The 21,586-nt window shown below is 32.8% G+C and overlaps 1 protein-coding gene across 15 annotated transcripts in view; it reads left to right on the top strand.

Annotated features, from left to right (window-relative positions):
- Positions 1 to 21,586, top strand: part of ARB2A (ARB2 cotranscriptional regulator A) — a 447,123-nt gene that overhangs the window by 90,497 nt on the left and 335,040 nt on the right. For 13 of the 15 annotated variants that reach the window (XM_055086673.1, XM_055086672.1, XM_007103928.4 and 10 more), the window contains 2 exons: positions 12,659 to 12,724; positions 17,848 to 18,039. In XM_055086673.1, the coding sequence (XP_054942648.1) occupies positions 12,659 to 12,724; positions 17,848 to 18,039 (258 nt within the window). The remainder of the gene's footprint in view (positions 1 to 12,658; positions 12,725 to 17,847; positions 18,040 to 21,586) is intronic. The other 2 variants (XM_055086681.1, XM_055086675.1) reach the window with 1 other exon arrangement.

Raw genomic sequence — 21,586 nt, 5'->3', positions numbered from 1 at the left:
GACATTAATGAATAGTATCAAACCTTAATTATTCAGACATTTTATGTTTTTTCTTCCTCCTGCTTTCCTCCTGTCCCTCCCTTCCTTCGTCTCTCCCTCCTCCTTTCCTCCCCTCCCTCCATCCCTTTCTAGGAGGGAGCTAGAATGGAATGTAGAGTTAGGATAAATAGGACATTAGGAGGAAAAGGTGTTGTTTTTTAGTTAGGTAACTTACAGGGTGGATCTTTATTTTAAATGATTCTGAGTCCCAAGCTAATAATTATGTGTACATTTAATTTGCATAGGATTTAATAAACAATGCTTAAGTTTATATGTTTTTCTTAGTGAGTACTTTTGAGAAGCATTAAATATTTTAAAAATTGATTAAAATCTGGTACATACACAGTGGAATACTGTGGCTAGTAAAAAAGAATAAAGAAGACCTCTGTTACTGAGAGAGGGTAGATGATCTGGATTAATTTTCAGATGATAAAGTAACACAGTTATTTAGTCATAAGGAAGAAGGGATAATAAGAATACATTGTGCAACAGTGTACAATACATTATGGTATACTGGCTTTTTTTAAGAAAGAGAGGGAAATAATACATTTTTGTTTGGTTATATTGGCACTGAGAAACACTGGAAGGATACATGAGAAACTAAGTAATAAGATTACCTATGTGGGCAAAGTAAGGGGGAAAATAATGGAGGAGGACAGGGGTGGGAGTGAGATTCCTCAGTATATATTGTGTTATAGTGGTTTCATTTTTAAATCTTGTGAATTTACTTCCAATACAAAAGTTAAGTTTTAAAATATTGTTTTCCTTTTAAATGTATTACTTATAGATCTTTATAAACTGTAATACCACGTTTGTAAGCACTACCAATTATTTTTCATTAATTCATTGTTCATGTGCATCTATAGTGTGGTTGATGCTACAATAAAGTGGGATATAAATCTTGTTTGTAAGGTGGCTACTTCAGTGGGCAAATGAGAATGTGAAATAATCATGATGGAATGCTAAATGTCATAAGAAAAGCACAGAGTCATTGGTGGAATCAGCAAAAACCAGGTAGGAGGTAACATTTGAATTGAATTTTGGGAATTTAGAGAAAAATGAGGGAAGTTAAGAGAATTTTGGATGAGAGATGAACATAGGCACCAACATAGCAAATAGTAGGACTTATTCTAGTGAGTCCTTGATTTTGACAAGCCATAATGGATGAAAATTATCCCCAAGTATAGCTGTGGTCTTATAACATTTTGAGAAATTAAAATGTTTTGATGAAAGCAAATTGTTGTTACCTTATTTATCATCTGCCACTTTTCCATTGAAATAATTGTGGAAATAGATGCAGTGTCAGTAGCACCTGCACTAGGAATATGAACAATGTGGGAAATTTTAAAATAATCTTATGTTTTGATATAATTTCACACTCACAGAAATGTTGCATGATTAAAAAGAACCACATATATCATATATTATTATGTAATTTTTTTCTGAACCATTTGAGAGTAAGTTAGAAACATTACACCCTTTTACCACTAATACACTGGTGTATAATATCTAAGGATAAGAACATTCTCTTCATAGCTACAGAAGAATGATCAGAATCAGGAAATTTTATATTATATCAATCTACAAGCCATGTTTAAACTTTGCTGATTGTCACATTATGTACTTTATAGCTGATATTCCTCAAGTCCAGAATCAAATCTAGATTCACGTGTTACATGTAGTTGTCGTGTCCCTTTATCTTCCTTTAATTTGGAACCGTTCCTTAGCTTTTTTTTTTTTTTTGACATTGACTCTTTTTGAGGAGTACAGGACATTTGAAGAATGACCCTCAATTTAGGTTTGTCATTTGTATTCTCATGATTAGATTCAGGTCATGAGTCTTTGACAGTGGTACCTTAGACGTGATCTTTTGTCCTCAACGTATGATATCAAGAATACATGATTTTGGTTTGCTCTAATATTGGTGATGTCTGCCAGGTTATATTATAAAACTATATTTTTCTCTTTGTAATTAATAAGTAATTTGGAGGAATATATTTGAGACCATGTTCTTTATGGAACTTCTACCTATTAATTTTAGCATCCATTAATGATTTTCTAACTCCATCATTTCTTCTATATGTATTAGTTGACATTCTATCTTAAGAAAGATCTTCTTTCTTTCTCTTTCCTTTTTATTTTATTCATTTTTTTGTATCATTGTGGACTCATGGATACTTATTTTACTCAGTGGGCTGTATACTCCATTGCTGTCATTATTTTCATGCCTAAATTATGCCAGATTTGGCCAGGGATTCTCACTAAGCAGGTTCTTGTTTTCTTTTAACATTTATTCATCACTCTTTCAGCAGTTTCTTATTTTCTTGCATACAAAAAATTTTTTTTTCAGACTTAACTTGTACTTTCTTTGCTTCAAGCCCTGAATCAGCCTTTTCTCCCTGGAAACTTGGTTCCTTCTATGGCGAACGGCATATAAAACTCAAGCCCCTGAATCAGCCCGATCTCCAATTAGCTCTGGGTATTTTTATTGGAAAAGGTTTTATATATGTATGTATAAAACAGACACCAAGATCTGTGTATAGGTGGTGGTGTCATTGCTTCTCAGCTGTCAGCAAATGTGCATGTGTATCTGTGAGTACACATGCATATATATATTCACAGTTTTTACTCTCTGTAGATAGGTAAATATAGAAATAAATAAGGTATAGATGTATATATGTATGCATGTATATACGTGTATATACGCTCATGTAGATATACACCTATATCCAACTTATCTATGTACATGGATAGAAGATACATATATATATATATAATATATATATATATATGGTAAAAAATAAAAGTGCATACTGGTAGCAGCTCAATATTTTTTTATTAATCAAATCTCAGTACTAAACCCTGAAGCAGAATAATTAAACCTTGTAGAGGAGAGAAACTGTAGTTGATTTCTTTCTACTAAGCTTTTACTATATTCTCCTATATTACAGCCTGAAAACTGAAGGGATATCACTTTTTTTCGAGGTAGCCAAGACTCTCCTATCCCATACAGTAACATGAAACTTGATGCTGAATTACCACTCCTAGCAATGTAAAGTGACTGGGTGATGTTTTGTATTCTATATCCGGAGATGTAAAGTTAGCAATTAGGAAGGAGTTGAGACTGGAAGAATTGTGAAAGCAGTGTACTCTGGGAACTGTAGTATTTCATTCAGTGTTACTAATGATAAAGGTATTACAGATGCTGATTATTGTGAAGTTCACCCTGCGTATTTAGATGAGCTAACTTTGGAATCAGGCATGCTGGATTTTAGCTGCAGTATATTTGCATGTCAGTAGTAAACAAAATGTTGTAAAATGCCCCAAATTAAACTATATCCTGTTCATATTAGCGACTCTTTCACCTTAAAACCTGAGAAGACCATGTATATTATATTAAATATTATATTAAATATTTTCTTATTTTATATTAAATATTCTAATCTGAAATTTATGGGACCAAGAAATATCCAGAAAGAATTGGGAGGGTAAATGGATAGTCAGCCAAGTTACAGGATTTTCTTCTAGGCCTGTTTCTGCTAATTCAATAATGAAAACTTAGAAAAAGTTAAAAACCAAAAAAATTTGTTGAGCACCTTATTCCACTTGCTTTAGTTTGAATTATAATAAAAAAAACCCATAGTCTTCATTCTCAAGGAACGTACATTAAGTAGAGGAAATAAGACTAAAAGGAATATAATAAGCAGAAGAGTAAAAGCCAGTAAATAATTATTTGCTGAATAGACTCCTGTTGACAAAGGAAATATTTTAGGGGGAAGGTTTACGAAGATAGTGTGCTTTAAGGTGTTTTTTTTTTTTTAGGATGACTATAATTGAAGAGCCAGAGGTACAAAAACATTAGATAAGAAAACTAATATTTAGAGACCTTAAAATAAGTATCATTTTAAATGGTTAAAAACATAAGAAAAGTAACATATAACAAAGATTAGAACAATATAAAAAAGAAAGCATAGATTAAATAATACCCAAGAAAATGTACAGACATCAAAATACAGTCAATAAAGTTAAAAATTCAGTGGACTAATTAAATAGCAGATTAGACACAGCTGAAGGGAGAATTAGAATCCCAGAAGGTAGACCTAAGAAAATTACTCAGTATGTAGCCCTGAGAGATAAAAAGGGATGGAAAATATGAAAGTGGGCTTATAATAGGGAGAGTAGAACAAGAATGTCCAGCATGTATCTAGTAGGAGTTCCAGAAGAAGAGAATGGGAGTGAGGAAATATTTGAAGAAGTACTATCTGTGAATTGTTTTGAATTGGTGAAAGGTTCAAGAAGTACACTGAGTCCTCAGGAAGATTGATAAGACTTAATCTATACCTAGACATTATAGTAAATCTACAGCATATCAGAGACATAGGGAAAGATCATAAACCAGAGGATGAAGCCTGATTACTTACAACCACAGTAAAACTGACAGCAGAAATATTAACAATAACCATGGAAACCAGAAGGCACCAGAGATATCTATTGTTCTAGAACTTTATGCCCAAGTAAAACTATCATTCAGTGTTAGGCAGACAGAGATATTTTCAGACAAAAAACTGACAGTTTACTTTTTCCTAAAGAACTAATGAAGAAGAAAACTGAACTAATGAGAGTGAAAGAGATGTACCCCAAAAGGAATGCTGAGCAAATGAATTGATTATCACGTGGGAAATCAAAACAAACTTTACCTAAATAAAGCAAAATAATCACACACACACACAAAAAAGGTACAAATCAAGGGAAAAAATATATCTTATACAAATAGTATGTAAGATCAGTTTAAAAATGGCTTAAAGCTCTTTCAAGTCGAACTATTCAAGAGGAAAAGAAAATTTATTAATTTTAGACTTTGATATGTCAAATATTCATGTTAAAGCTATAAAGATGCCACTAGAGGAATAGAACTAGAATATTTAACTTTTATCCAGAAAGGCAGGAGTAAAGAAAAGTTAATCTATTAAAAGATAGGAAAAGAAAAAAAGAAACATATAAAAAGCAAGGTAAGGTACAAAATACAATGAAAAGTTAAATCTGATTTCAGTAATCACAATGAATTAAATAAACCTGCCAGTTAAAAGATGGCCAGCATGAATTTAAAAATAATTTTGTATGTGATTTATAAAATACATATCTAAAATATACGACCAGGCTTCCCTGGTGGTGCCGTGGTTAAGAATCTGCCTGCCAATATAGGGGACACGGGTTTGAGCTGTGATCCGGGAAGATCCCACATGCCGTGGAGCAGCTAAGCCTGTGCACCACAACTACTGAGCCTGCTCTCTAGAGCCCACGAGCCACAACTACTGAGCCCATGTGCCACAGCTATTGAAGCCCGCGTGCCTAAAGCCTGTGCTCTGCAACAAGAGAAGCCCCCACTCACCGCAACTAGAGAAAGCCTGTGAGCAGCAACGAAAACCCAATGCAGCCAAAAATAAAATAAATAAATTTTTAAAACTAAAAAATAAAATAAAAATATGAGAGCATGTTAAAGTAGAAAGTAAACCTAATTATGCATACAGTTTTTAAAAAATATTAAAAGTAGATATTTTGCAAAGTGGTTATTTACTGTTTGAGCATTAATATTTTCTATTTTTATTAAGCTATAATAATTATAAATTTTCCAGTTTTGTTTAAAAATGGAAAAAATCTATAATATTAAATTTAATATGTAAATCTCATCTACTTATTAACTTTTAATACTTGTAGAAGTACTACATTGTCCTTGCTGGTATAATACTAAATGATTCTGTTGAACCATGAATTGCTCAGCGCTGAAGGTAAAAATTACACTGCTTTGGGGATAAACATGTTTTAAATCAAGTAATTGCTCAGAGCTAAAATCTCCTACTACTTTCACTTTGTTTAGAGATGAAATGAATAAGACTGGTTTCTTAAAAGCCATGGAGTTTTAAAAGTGCTATTTGTATCAATAAGTGACGTGAAACTGAGATAATCTTAACGAAGACTGTTCTAAATGCAAAAGTCTGTTTCCAAAATTATTATTAAACTTCTAATATAGTAAAAACTCATAATATCAAATTTTTTTACATTTGTGGTACACTTGTAAGTCAGACTGCCTGTATTGACTCCGCTTGGCTTATTTGTGAAATCAGAGCTTCCTAAGCAAATGAGTAGTGTTAAAAGGAGTTGCTTAGGTAAAACTAAACTGTTTTCAACTGTTCTGAGTATCTATTTATTACAGAAATCATATACATAATTGTTTTAGGCAGAGGAGAACTAAGAAAACTGTCACTTTACTGTACTAATTACAAATCACTTAATTTTATTCCATCAGTTAGAACTAGATTTATCCTAAGTAACAATTTATTAACCTAAGTCTCTTTAAGTGTTGTTCCTTTTAAAATCTTTTATAATTCATATTTTACTAATTCAGGTTGGTAGTCTATTGAGTCTGTTTTCTGAGACTTTCTTTGATTACGGGGCCTAAAATGTCATAGATATACTTAAAACTTTGAGAGTATTTCTTTTGGTTCAGTTCATCCACACTTATACTCCAAATCAGGGTACTGTTAGCATTTAGTTGTCCTCTCCAGAGGTGGATGTTACTCAGGATTTATGGATGTTGGTGTTTTGTGCCTTGGCCTAAAGTCCTTACTCTTCTGATGGGCCCAATACAGAAATTTTTATCTTACCATTAATAAAGTTGAGAAATGAAAATTGTTATTGCTGTGAATCAATGAGGTCAAACTTAATTGCTTACTAATGAGAGGGTTTTCTTCAGCGTAAGAAAGAACAGAAGCTTAGCCATCTAATAGTAAAGTTAACTGTGTATTTTTATTTAATTAAAATATTTATGTTAATTTTCTTTCATTTCTCCAGTCATATTTCTTGTCATATATCCCATTTTATTTCTCAAATCCAGTCGCAAAAAGGTCTAAAGTACCTTCTGGGAAGCTTCTTAGTTTCATTACCCACCTCCTTAAATTATAATCTGCCAGAATAATTTCAGTGCTTTTGCAGGAATAAAGGGTGTCATTGTTAGCTTCTTATTTAATTAATGACCAGATATAATGCAGAAATGCATGAGGTACATGATAAGCACATAGCAACTGCTCAATAAATGTCAATTAAATTTATTGCAGGGTGAGTATACCCCTTCTGTTGGAAGTACTCCATTGAGAATTTTTATCAGACTTCATTTTCCTTCTTCCCACTGTCTATTTCTTTCATTGCCCCTGCTTTGTCTGTTAAAATTTTCTTTAATCCCTAGGTAGAGAAATCCTGAGCTAGAAAAAAGTCTAGTTTGCCTCCAGTTCATAGAGGGCATTATTCTGTTGTTAGCCAAGGGATCTATTTCATGAATATATAATCTCAAAATTACTTCCATATGTCTTCCATTGTGGATTCATTTAATTTTAGCTATATGGCTACTTCTTAGGAATCAAAAGAAATCCAGAGAAATTATCAGGTGTAGTAATTTTTTTTTTCTTTCCAGTTTTTCTTTCAAATAATACTATACTGCTTCATGGGTAGTGTGAGTACATTATAACAGAGTATTCTCAGCTTCTCCCTCCCATAACTTATAATCTTGCTGTCATTCATTTTTCTTTTCTATAAGCTATAATCACCAAAAACATCGCTGCTATTATTTTCAACAAACTGTTGTCTGTTAGGTCAATTAAGAATAAGAAAAGGGACTTCCCTGGTGGCGCAATGGTTGAGAATCTGCCTACCAATGCAGGGGACATGGGTTCAAGTCCTGGTCTGGGAAGATCCCACATGCCACGGAGCAACTAAGCCTGTGCGCCACAACTATTGAGCCTGTGCTCTAGAGCCCGTGAGCCACAACTACTGAGCCCGCGTGCCACAACGACTGAAGCCTGCACACCTAGAGCCTGTGCTCCGCAAACGAGAAGCCACTGCAATGAGAAGCCCGCGTATTGCAGCCAAGAGTAGCCCCTGCTCGCCGCAACTAGAGAAAGCCTGCATGCAGCAACGAAGACCCGATGCGGCCAAAAATAAATAAATAAATAAATCTTGAATAAAAAATTTAAAAATTATTTTACCTTAATTTATTCCTCTCTAACACTCTTCCTTTCTTTATGTACATCCAAATTTCTGACCTGTATAATTTTCCTTCTCTCTGAATAATTTATTTTAACATTTCTTGTGGTAGATCTACTTGCAAAAATTCCCTCAGTTTTTGATTGAGAAAATCTTTATTTCTCACCTTTGAAGGATAAGTTCACTGGATACAGAATTATAGATTGGTGGATTTTTTTCTTTCAATACTTTGAATATTTCACTCTGCTCTCTTCTTACGTGCGTGATTCCAAAGAGAAGTCTGATGTAATTCTTATTTTCTTTTCCTCTCTAGGTGAGTCTTCCACATCCCTCACTCTCCCAGATCTCTCCATACTGCCAGTCTGGATTCTTTGTGTTTGGCTTTGTGCAGTTTTAATATGATATGGCCAGGTGTAGTTTTGATATTTATCCTGCTTGGAGTTCTTTGGATCACCTGGATCTGTAGTTTTGTGTCTGTCATTGATTTTGGAATATTCTCAGCCATTATTATGTCAAATTGTTCCTCTGTTCTTTTCTCTTTCTCCTCTTTCTGGTATTACTATTATGCATATGTTAAAACTTTTGTAATTGCCCTATAATTCTGATATTCTGCTCCATCTTTTCATTTTTTCTTTTCCTCTTTGCATTACAGTTTTGAAAGTGTGTACTGTTACATCTTGAAACTCTTTGATTCTTTTCTTGGCCATATCTATTCTACTGATGGGCCCATCAAAGGCATTCTTCATTTTCATTACAGTGTTTTTGATATAGCATTTTCTTTTGATTCTTTCTTAGAGTTTCCATCTCTCAGCTTACATACTCATCTGTTCTTTTATGTTGTCAACTTTTTCAATAAATCCTTTGGCATATTACTTACTGTTTTAAATTCCAATTCTGATAATTCCAAATTTTCTGATGTTTGATTTGTCTCTTCAGGTTGTTTCTTTTTGCCTTTTAGTGTGCCTGGTAATTTTTTGTTGAAAGCTAGACATGTTGTATTGGGTAAAAGGAACTTTGGTAGATGGGTCTCAAGTGTGAAGTTTTATGTTTATCTGGCTAGGAGTCAGTCTGTGTCTACTATTTGCTGTAGCTCTTGTGGCCAAGGCTAAAATTTCCTCTTATGTCCTTGTTTTTGTTTTTCCTGTTGTCTTTAAGTGTTCCTGGAGATTTTAAATAGGGGTGAGCCTTGCAGTTCTTTTAGCTGTATCTCATTCCTTGTTATTTTATAGGAGCCCTATTGCTATGGTGGTAATGTGAGGAAGGGTGGGAGGAAACCTTCTGTAGTCCTAAGATTAGGTCTCAGTCTTTTAGTGAACCTTTTGCTTCCCCTTGTCAGTTACACTCTGGTGAAATAGTTTTCCTTGTGGGAAGGCCTTATTAAGGAGAACAGAGTTCAGTAGTATTTCAAAATGGTTACTTTCCTCTTCCCCTGCTGGAAGCAGGTGAGGATTTTTCTCTAATCTCCACAGTGAGAACCTAGTGAGGCTCATGGAGGTAAAACTCATAGAAGTTTGGAGAATCCTTCTTTAAGGCTGAAGCCCCTCCTAATTTTTCATTCTTAAGCTAGTATTCATATTGAACCTCCAGAAATTAATCAATTATAGTTGAAAGTGTTCCTACCCCAGGACTGGCTTCAGCCAACACTTCTGCGCCTGCCCTTTTGTTACCAGTAAGTCCTTATCCTCTGTATCTGCCTGGCTGTCTCTCCAGTTTTCGGGGAAGCAGTTTGCCCTGTGACCTCAAATATCCGATAGATCTAAGAAGAGTCGTTGGTTTTCAGTTTGTTCAGCTTTTTTCTTTTTATGAGGATAGGAGTGACTACTTCCAGGCTCTTCATATTTCAGAACAGAAACCAGAAGTTCCTGTGTTTCTTATTAGAATGAAGATTTCACTTTAGCTCAGTCTTATTAGTCTCTGAAGCCTTTTCTTTTCATGTAGGAACTTCACTGAAAACAATATTTCTAGTGAATATTTGAACATAGATTACATTTGGGCGAGATACTTTTTTTCATCTATTTTTTTCAAAATTATCTTTTCATTTATTGACTTTTCTAAATGCAGACTGCAGTCCTCCTCAGGCTATAAGGCTATGGATCCTTGATGCTTTATTTCTAAGCCTCAATTCAGCAGTTAGAAAGATTTTTTTTTTTAAATCTGAAGCACTTATCTCCCTCAAAGGATGTAGACAGAATGAACAGTGAAGAGAATTTGTATACTGTTTTAAAGTACCTTCAATGCACCAGACACTATCCTGTATGGATACACAGAAATGTAGAGGTAGGATACCTAAATTTTAGTGTTCTCAGGCTAGTTAGGTAACAAGACAAGTGAATAATATCAAACTCATATGCTTCAGGCATGTGCAGAGAAGCACAGAGGTGGGACATTTTGTCTTACCTTGGAGGGTTGGGATGAGGCAGGAAAAAGTGACCTAAAGCAGCTGACATGTGATCTATCTCTTGGAGGATGACTAGGGTGGAGGAGAACATTCCAGCAGAGAAAACTGCCTACAAGTTAGATGATTTAGTTTATGGTTGCTTTTCTTCTGCAGTCAGGACTTTGAGAGCAAGGCAAATTGGGCAAGTTATGTAGTGTCTTTCCAACTCTATTCGATGTATGGTTTTATTAGAACAGATACTTGCTCTATAATGTTTTTCAAAGTCAAACGTAAGCAATGTTTGAATTGTTTTGTATTATATTGCAGTATGAAATTGAGAATTAACTGCAATATGTATTTCATATTGATATAAGGTATAACCTGACAAAATAATTTTTTAATTCTCAAATTATGTCTTGTAAGTATTTTGCATGGTGGTAGAATTCATTTGAGTTTAAGTTTGATTGGTTTTATTGTTTCTTTAAATGTAAGGATATTTTATGATTTCATAGAAGGAAATTTTTAGAAATTATAACCCACTCATTTTAGCTAATCTCATTTAGTTAAACCATTTCTCTTGAAGTGGTAACCCGTTATATAACTTTATGTGTATTTTTAGACTCATACATATATTTACTCTTTCAGGTTATAGTACTGCTACTTCCTGGTGAAGGTATAATGAACATAATTTAAAATTCTACATAAAATATAGGAATACTATTCAATTAATAACTAGTAGATTATCACCTAGTTCTAGTTTAGTGTTGTAGCTTTTGAAATTACTATTACCAGACAATATAAAGCTGTTCTAGCATACATCTAATATACTGTTTCTAAAATGAATGAATATGTATACAGAGAAGGAGGGCTTTTGGACTTCCTAGAGAAAGCAGGATAGAGAATCTTATTTTAGATGACAGAAGACAGCACCAAAGTGATCTTAATTCTTCTAAAAAAAAATCATCTGATTTTGTTTCATATTAAGATTTGACTTTTAATTATGTTGCTGCTAAAATTATTCTCTGAGATACTGTGTATAGATGATTCAAGATATTTTTGAAACACTCCTTAAAATGACCATTAAAGCCTATTAAATCATCACTTTTACTCCAGACATCTCTTTCTTCACTTGTTTTGCTTTTTTTTTTTTTGCTTTGCTTTCTTTAATAGAAATAGTGTATTAGTTTTCTGTTGCTGCTGTAACAAATTACCGTAAATTTAGTAGCTTAAAACAACACAAATATATTCTCCTACAATTCTTGAGGTCAGAAGTTCAGTATGAGTGCCACCAGACTAAAATCAAGGTGTTGGACAGGCTGTTCCTTTCTGGAGTCTTTAGGGGGAGAATCCATTTACTGCTTCTTTGAGTTGTTGGCAGAATTCAGTTCCTTGCAAGTATAGCACCTAGGTCTTGTTTTCTTACTGGCTATAAACTGAGGATTGTGCCACCTTTTAAAGGCCACCACATTTCCTGGCTCATTGTCTGCTTCCTCCATCTTCAAAACCAGCAATGGCCTGTCGAGGCCTTCTCACTTTGCATCTTTCTGACATACTGTTTTGTAATCTTTTACTTATAAGGATTTATATGATTAAGTTGGGCCCACTCAGATAATCCAGGGTAATATCCCCATCTTGGGTTCTTAACTTTAATCATATCTGCAAAGTCCCTTTTACCATGTAACATAACATATTAACCGAGTTAGGATGTAGACATCTTTAGGGAGCCATGTTTCTGCCGAATATAACCGGTAGTACTAACTGGTGCCTGGCTTTGCTGGATCAGTTTTCCTGTTTTGTTTAGAATACCTCTGACTTTTCCCTCTTTGATTCATGGAATACAAAAGAAGTGTTAGGATTCAGCAGAGTCATGACAGTACTATATTAGACATAATACCTATAGGGAAATTATAGAGAAAAGAGAATTCTAGAAATACTGAAAAAAAGGAAAATATGCTTACAGAGTATTGCTTTGTAAAATAGAAAGTCCTTGTATATTTTTGTGAGTTTATATTAACTATTTTGAATCCTTAGTATTAAGGTCCATAGTTATTCAGTACACAGCAGCAGGAAGTAAACCAGTAAAGAGCCTCTTAATTTAGTATGAAAATATTACAAGATAGATATTCAGAGCAATAAATTTTAATAATATATGTGAATTTTGATAATGGACGACATTGCATTTTAATATGTTATTTCTTTCCTACTTAGATCATCACGAAGTATGTATATGAGCTCCTGGAAAAGGACTGTAATTTGAAAAAAATATCTATTCCAGTAAGTCCAATTTTAAAAAATATTTATAGTTCCAAATAAAATAGTTTTAAATTCAGAAGAAAACTTTTGTTTTAGGTTAACTGTGATAAGTTTAAATGTTAAGATCCTAGTGTTTTGATATTGATAAAGATAATATTAAATTCCTGTCATTATATCTCATCTCATTGTGCACAATAGTTCTTAAAAAGTAATATTCTTCAGTGTAAAGAAAAACTGATTTCCAGTCTTTTTTGAAAATGATGACACAAAAGGACTACCCTTTCCTCTACCTTTTCTCATTTCATTGGTGTAATTTAATTTTACTTATTTATTTGAAGTATATCAGTGTTCCTTTTCTTGCATTAGCCATTCACCATCGCTTTAATTATTTCTTGATTTTTTAAAAATTATATGTTTTATTTCTGTGTTATTTCCTCTGCACATCCCCAGATTCACTCCTGGTGCTTCCTGTTTCATAACACTACTCATCTCTTTTTTGGTAGAACACTTTTTTGAAGTTTTGCACATTTTGCCATTTCAGAGTGGAAAAGTTTGAAATTTGTTCTGAGATTCAGCTTCTCAAAAGAACTTTTTTTTTTTAATGGAAAACATGAAATTTTAAGTGTTTAAATGAAGAAATAGTAACCTTATGTGTGTAATGATGGTAGACTAGATTAGATGATCTTTAAGATCCCTGACAACTCTCTGATTTTACAATCGATATGAATCTCCAAGACTTCATGAAAGTAATTTATTTAAAGCACAAAACTTTGAATATTGATAATTTTGTTTACATGAAATTTTGCATGAAATTTTAAAGTTCTTTGGGCAGTGTTATTCTACTATGAATTGCTATCCATCCTCCCAAATTAATTTCATAGGTTGATATTTTTAAAAAAGAAATCTATTTTATATTTAATTTTCTATAGGCAACCTCAAGTACTAGGTCACATTGTTAATCATTTATTCATTCATGCAACAAATATTTATTTTAGGGTACCAGGTACTGTTCCAAGTGCTAGTGGCATAGCAGTGAATAAAATATTCAATATTATTCCACGTAATGACTAGGCCAACCCTTGTGTTTTTGGAAGCTTTCCTTCCTTTTGAACTATGTGAAAACCAAGATTTTAGTATCTTTTGGGGAGTGAATATAAAAGTCTTTTTTGGATTCAAATCTCTTTTAGTTTTGATTTTAGGTCTAGTGTCTTACTCTATTAAAACTATGTATTGAATTTTGTCTTCTGGAAAGTTAAGGTAGAATTTTGTCACTTTGTCCAGTCTTCTTTTCTTGTTAATTCTATTTCTTTCGAAGTTTCTGAAGAATGATATTTAAAGAGCCTTAGGTTAATTCATTGTTACAGCACAATTTATATTGAGTCCTTTAACTCTGTAATACTTCTAGTTCCATGGAACCTTTAAACTCACTTCAATTCCCTAGATTTCTAGAACAAATTACAAGATAATTGGCCGTATCTCTCATGTTATATGATTGACTCATTAATTTTCTTTATAGAAAGCCTGAGATTAGATTTAGAAGGACTTCAATTATTTTCCTCTTTTTCAATTATTTTCCTCTTTTTCCTCTTTTTCTTTTTCCTCTTTTTCCTCTGTAACTATTTAGACTATAAAGTTACACAGAGGGAGCTTTACATTATATGAGACCTATAACAACCTTCATGTCCATTTTTGGTTAGTAAAGATTCCCTAATTTTATAAACATTAAAGAAACAAGAAAATTTTTATTTTAGGAAGTTTATCTCTCCTTAGATTATCATCACATATTTTATATAGTTGTGAATTTTTCTTCCCTAAGTATTAGTTTTCTCCTGAGTTCTCTTAAATCCCAAAGCTAGCAGTGAGAGTGGGGTTTTTTTGTTGTTGTTCAGAGTCATTTTTTTTAACTACAGGAATACCACCAAACTTTTTTTTTTCCTGATGATAAACTAAGTTTTAGTGTTATAGTTGAAATATTTAACAAGGAAAGAAAAACATTTTTTTTTAAATGACAGCACTTCGTGGAAGTCCATGGTTTGACAGATCATGATCATGTCTCATGTTTACTCTCCACCTCACATAAATAGGTACAAAATATTCTCCATCTCACACTTGTGTAGAATACTGGATACGTGAATTTAACTTGACTACAGATTTGCATTCAATTTATTCAATCATATTTAAATAAATATCAAAATAAGTGATTTTCATAAGTATCCCAAAGTGAATTGTTAATTGCTAAAAATTGTTTGGTGCAGTCTCACTGACCAATGGCCTTTGAGGTTGATTTGTCTCTAATGTGAGGTGGTATGCTGGAATGACCTTTATGTGTATTCCTTAATGAAAGCTCATCTTAGTAAATTACCGTTGTTTGAAGATAAATGGCCTTGGAACAACCATTTCAAAACTTAAGTTAATGAAGGAAAAATTATTTTATTCATATAGATATTTTTCTATTTTAAATTAGCACTAACTTTACACAGAGTAAATTATAGCCACCTGCTGCAGAGTCACAGTTCTGCATTATATTGAGATGAATATGTCAATGACCAGCTTAAATACTGTTCTTATTCCTTAATCATTAATACCATTACATTGTTCATTTTCATTTTTTTTCCTCAAATAGTCTGACGTTCTGATATTTTCAAAGTCAACATATCTGGATGTTCAAGTAAAACATTTATTCATTTGTTCATGGCTACCTTAACTTGTAGCCCCTTAAAAAATTCTTGAACAGTGGTATAATATTAAAAAACACATGTTTATCTTCAGAAAATAAGTATTTCCAGTTTTAAAGTGATTATTATGGAATTTAAAGTGCCAACATTCCATTGCTTAAAAAATTGACTCAGGTGCTTGGTAACAGGGGACTTAATATGATGGAAAAAAGAAACAGTGATCAGCACCTGCTAGAAAGTCTATAGCTAGGGATTTTTTCATTAAGATAAACAGATGTCCATTTCCATACATTCCAGAATCCATTAAGGCCTCACTGACTTTAAGAGGCTCTTTTATTTGTGCATATTTAGACATACTTTTTGGTAAATGAATGACTGGAAACCTCTGTAGCCTCTTTTTTATTTTTCACTGACAGCTTTGCTTTTTAATTTTTTCTTTTGTTCTTATTACCATTTTCTTTTTTTAAGCCATTTTAACTGAATGATTCATCTGCTTTCATATAATGTCCCTAGGTAAAAGGGAGTTTTTCTTCTCAGAGTTGGTTTCCGTCTGTCTCCCATCCACTTTTCTTGCTCTATGACTTCAGTCATATCCATTGTCATCATAGTAATTTGTTTATTCTAGACGTCACATGCAAGTGAAGCTAATGTGGTAGTGTTATACTTCATACTTCTCTTACTGCATATTTAATTACTACTAATAAAGATACAGATATGCCAGTTTAATTCTAAGCATTGTGTAGTTCTTTTAAAATTCTTTGTAGTCATGCATTCATTTAATCTTCCATTTGTGCTTTCTGAACCAGGCAAGTATTATAAGCAGTTAAGAGGACGCATTATTTAGTTAAATGCCTTTTATCTAAAGGAATTCACTAGTGATGCTTGATAAGATTCTTTATTCCAAAAGTTCATTCATTCTTATATAAATGAGTGCCTACAATGTGCCAGCCTTTCTTCTAAGCATTGGGAATGTAGCTGGAGACACACAAAGGTCTATGCCTTCCTGGACTTACATTCTAGTAGAGGGAGCAGATGGTAAATAATAGAATATTATTAAAAGCATATTAGATTGTGTTATGTGCTATGGAGAAACATAAAACAGAGAATGGGACTAGGGAATTCTTGGGGAAGTGTTTAAATGGGGTGGTCAGAGAAGGCTTCACTGAGAAGGTGGTATTTTTTTCTTAAGCCCTGTGGCCGTGCTCTTCTTGCTGAAATAATTACCTTTTGTGCTCTGTTTACACAACTGGCTAAGCATCTTTTACTGACACCAATCTGATTGTTTTAGAAATAGAGAAATTTAAATTTTTTTTTTTTTTGTCCCAGGAGTAGTGACTGGGAACATTTGGAATCCAAGGCATTTTTTGGTATTGAGTTTTATTCTTTCTTATTTTGGTAATTTTATGAATCTATATTGTTGATGAAGTGAAGTGCTATTGTATTACCCAGCATGTGGATTGACTTTCTCTATTTGAGGAGGTGTTTATCACCACCTGTCAAGATTTTAACTTCTGGCTCTGACCTGGTTGCACAAAGGCTGCCATTCCTAGTTACTTGCCACTGCTGATGTGGAATACCACTCAGTGCATGCCATGGCATATGTAATAAGAGGTTGGGAAGTTATCCCTTTCTAAAAGTCTTTTGAATCTTTCAAATCTAAATCATACATCATCTAGTTTAAACCTAACTATTAAGTGTAATCAAAATGACTAAGAATATTCACTTTTCATACCGTCAATAACTAGTACATAAAATAAGGTTATCAAAGTATACAAATAATATTCCTTCATAAAATAATTGTTATATAATCCTGTGTTCATAATCTGAATGAAATTTCAAACTCCATTTACACAGAACAGTTGGTGTTTGAATTTTTAAATAGTTCCCTCTCCTACTGTTGTTAAAAGCTTAGTAGTTTTCCTTGCTGATATATGGTTTTCCAATATGTGTATTCTCCAGCTGGGTTTTTCTGTTTTTTATTTTAGGTGCAGCATATTTCTATTATAACTTATAGGCTTAATAGCTGTGTGACCTTGGGCGAGTTATTTAAACTCTCTAGGCCTCAACTTCTTCATCTATAAATGAATATAATAATAGTGCAACCTTAACAGAAATAATATTTTTAAAACATTTAGCATGGTATCTAGATCATAGGAAGCACTTAAAAATTAGTTATTCTTATTTATAATGATAATATATAATACTAAATATACAATAATAATGGAGAAAGACATATTTCTAGTATTCTTTTTTCATATTTTTATGTTTAAATTACTATCATGTCTTTTTTTGCTCCTCTACTTTATATATAATTATCAATCTCTAATGAAAATTTTATTTTAAAGTTTTTACTTCTATAATTCTGTAATAGTCATTCTATAATTTATAGTAACCATTAGTTGTTTTCTCATTTGTGTCTATACCTGATCAGAAAACATTTATTTATTATTTAATTTTTTTTAATTACAGGTAGATGCCACTGAGAGTGAACCAAAGAGTTTTATCTTTATGAGTGAGGATGCTTTGACAAATCCACAGAAACTGATGGTTTTAATTCATGGTAGTGGTGTTGTGAGGGCAGGTCAGTGGGCTAGAAGGCTTATTATAAATGAAGATCTGGACAGTGGCACACAGATACCTTTTATTAAGAGAGCTATGGATGTAAGTGCAATTTCCTTTATTTTTTTTTTTTTGGCATTTTATAGCTCTGTTTTAGTATGTGTTATAAGTTATTTTATCATATCTTTTAAAAAGTCTTTCCTAAACATAGTCTTATCTTTAAATTGTTATTATTTATTTTATTTGTAGTAAAAGATTATTCTGTATTATTTTGCCTTTATAACAAGAGCAAAAAGGCATCTTAAGTATACAAAGATTTAGATAAAATCTTTGAAATGAGTATTTTCAGTTCTAAATTTTTTCATTTCTTATTACATGAAATATCACTTAAATTATCAAATAGTTATCAATATTATTGAAAATACTTCTGAAAAAAATCATGACTGCTTTTGTAAATCTTTGCCTACCTGATTTAGTGAAGTTAGAAACTAAAGGAAATCTGCTACCTTTAATTTAATATCTTATTCTTAAAAAAAAAAGAGTTGGAATAACTCAGTGTTTTTTTATCATTAAAAAATAAAAACAAAAAACAACTCTTTAGAGCCCACAAATGTAATGCTTTAAGAATAAGACAAAGACATAACAAAATGGTAAATTGCAGTATTTACTGAATTACTTTATTCTTACTTGAATTCAAATTTTTTAGAAATTGGTGTTTTAAAATTGTGTTCAAGATTTTCTTTCCTGTAGTGGTGAAATTTCTTTTTCTGACCTAGCTTTGTTACATCTTAATATTTGGCGACTTGTTTTACTGTCTCATTCTTAAGTTCTGCAATGAATAGTTAAATTTTGCAAAGTTGGTTTTCTTTCACATATAAGCAGAGATTTTCTTCAGAAAAAAAAAGGTAAAGTGACATCTTTACTTATAAAAGGTTAATATAATAACGGAAAGTTATCATGTATGCTTTATAAGAGCTACATTATTACATTTTGTAATTAAAAGTGGAAAGAAATTATTTGATACACTTATGATTGCAAACGTCAAAGATATGTTTCCTACTTTGTTAACTCTGAAATGATAAGATTAAAGCTCAGCCCAGCTCCTAAAGAATATTTTGTTAATAGATTTTGAGGCCCTTAAAATGCTGCAAGTAGAATTTCATAGGTGAATTGTGTATTTTTTTTTCAGTCTTCATGGATGTGCAAAGAACACAAAGACATTACTTTTGATTGGTTGCAAACTTTGATAGTGTGTTTTTTGGTAGAATTTAAGTAACTAAAATAAATTTAGTTTATTTTGAAGTAACTCACGTAATGTTATTTAAATGTTCCATATTTCAGATTATGAATAGTGAAATGAACTTACTCTCTGGCACATTAGTTTGTGGTTAGAACAGATGCTGTTGATGTATTTTAAGAACTTTACATGTGAAATGTGATCACAATTTGGTGAATATTTGAACATACAATTTAGAGTAAAGAAAATCAGATGTTTGTACAAACACGTGCTTGGTGAGATACTTTATGTAAATTATATTGTCTGTGCTACTAGATCAACTAAGCCTTTCCCATTCTAGAATTCAGATAAAGTGATTTTATTACTTTGGCTTTACTTTTTCATGGTGTTTCTCTGGTAATTCTTCAAGGGCTGCTCTGTGTTTGTGTGTGGCTGGAGAGTGCGGAGACAGGTGGGGGAAAGGATGGTATTTTAGGAAGCAGGAAGAGGAAGACTAATAGGGAAAAAGAAGCTGTCTCATTCTTTTTAATCAGATTACTCCTACATGTTTTTATTTTCTGGACTTTTTTCTAAAATTGTATTTAAAGAAATGTTTCCATAGTTTACAAAGGGCTGGGAGCCACTACTCTGTTTTCCATGGTCTGTCCATTTTCATATCACAACTGCAGTAAATTCTGATATTTTTCAGGCCAGACAAGATTATCTCTACTCAGTGTTGTTAATAATATTTATGCTATATTCCTTGCAGACTTTTAGTACAAGATTAAAGGTCCTAAAATAGGAGTCATATCATGGTAAGGTTAAAACTTTTTTCCAACACTAGAATCCTGCCTCTACTGGACTGTTTTGTAAAAAAAACAAAATTTGTGTTTGAATCTGTGGAGCCACTTTGGTTGAAGCTGAAGTGAAGATTGGAACCATTCTCACAACAGCCCCTGAGATTTCTTCCCTGACCCTGGGGCTCCATACATGACAGTTTAAAAACTACAGATACTCTAATCCTTGCAGTTTAGATACTTAAGAACTTTATTATTAAAAATGTATTAAGATTTCTTGTTGGAGAAATAGTACATATCAGATAAATGCCCAGAGTGCTTCTCAGGAGACCATAGCTAATATTTTCAGTGCTTAACAATCTTAATTGCATAGTATATTAATTGGAGTAAGAAACAGTATATCATATAGCCAAGTACTGATTATTCAGTGTCTGATTGTGCAGTTTGAGATTTTCTCATACTTATTTTCTTCTTTGATCTTTTCAGGCATTTTAGTTGATCTCTATAAAAAGGGCAAGGAAAATAGGTGACAATTCATTTCATTACTAATTGCAGGGGTGGTACAGAGGTACAAAATTTAAGGGGTCAGTCACTCTCATGACGTGCAGTCCTTGTAGGACCCTGAGAGTGAGTGCCTCCTTAAATTTTGCACCATAGACAGGTCACCGATCTCTCCCTATCCAGGCTTTTTTTTCTTTTTTTTTTTTTTTTTTTGCGATACGCGGGCCTCTCACTGTTGTGGCCTCTCCCATTGCGGAGCACAGGCTCTGGACGCGCAGGCTCAGCGGCAATGGCTCACGGGTCCAGCCGCTCCGCGGCATATGGGATCTTCCCGGACCGGGGCACAAACCCGTGTCCCCTGCATCGGCAGGCGGACTCTCTACCACTACGCCACCAGGGAAGCCCCCTATCCAGGCTTTGACTGATTGAGATGTGTATACTGTCAAAAAGTTTTATGGGGAGCAGTTTGGAAGCCCCTGGTCCATAAAGTCAAATTTTTACCGTGCATCAGAATCACGTGGAGGGCTTCTTGAAACAGATTGCCCTGTTCAGATCCCAGGTTTTAATTCAGAAGGTCTGGTTGGGGCCTGAGAATTTACATATCTGAGAATATCTCAGGTGATGCCAGTGCTGCTCATTGGGCACCACACTAGAACCAGAGGCGTAGGTAATACTTTTTGGATTGGTTGAGAATTTATATATACTTTTCAGGCTTTAGGTGTAATGCATAAGGTGGAACTTAATGGCAATTATATTTAGTGTGACAGAGGATGAGAAGTTCTAGAAAATGTTTTATAATAAAATCAGTGAAGTAAAAGTTTAAATTATAAAGAGTACTCTCAAAGTACAAGTGATTCATATCCAACATGACTTAAAATTTTTTAATTTTAATAATTTTATGAGAAGTCTGATAACTTCACTAAGCCTACATTGTTTTCTAATTTCTCATAGTTGGATTATTCAGAAGAATCTATTTCCGTAATTACTTACTTTGCATATAATTTTAATACTGTTATATCTAAGTATTTTAAATTAATGCTGTTTTTATCAATGTAATTTATACAATTTGGGTTCTTTAACATGGTGGACTGAGTTAATTAACAGTCACTTGTCCCTCCCACTAAACACCCATAAA

This window comes from Physeter macrocephalus, chromosome 8 (genome assembly GCF_002837175.3).
Source record: "Physeter macrocephalus isolate SW-GA chromosome 8, ASM283717v5, whole genome shotgun sequence".
Taxonomy (NCBI): Eukaryota; Metazoa; Chordata; class Mammalia; order Artiodactyla; family Physeteridae; genus Physeter; species Physeter macrocephalus.
This window is presented reverse-complemented; position numbering and strand designations above follow the sequence as displayed.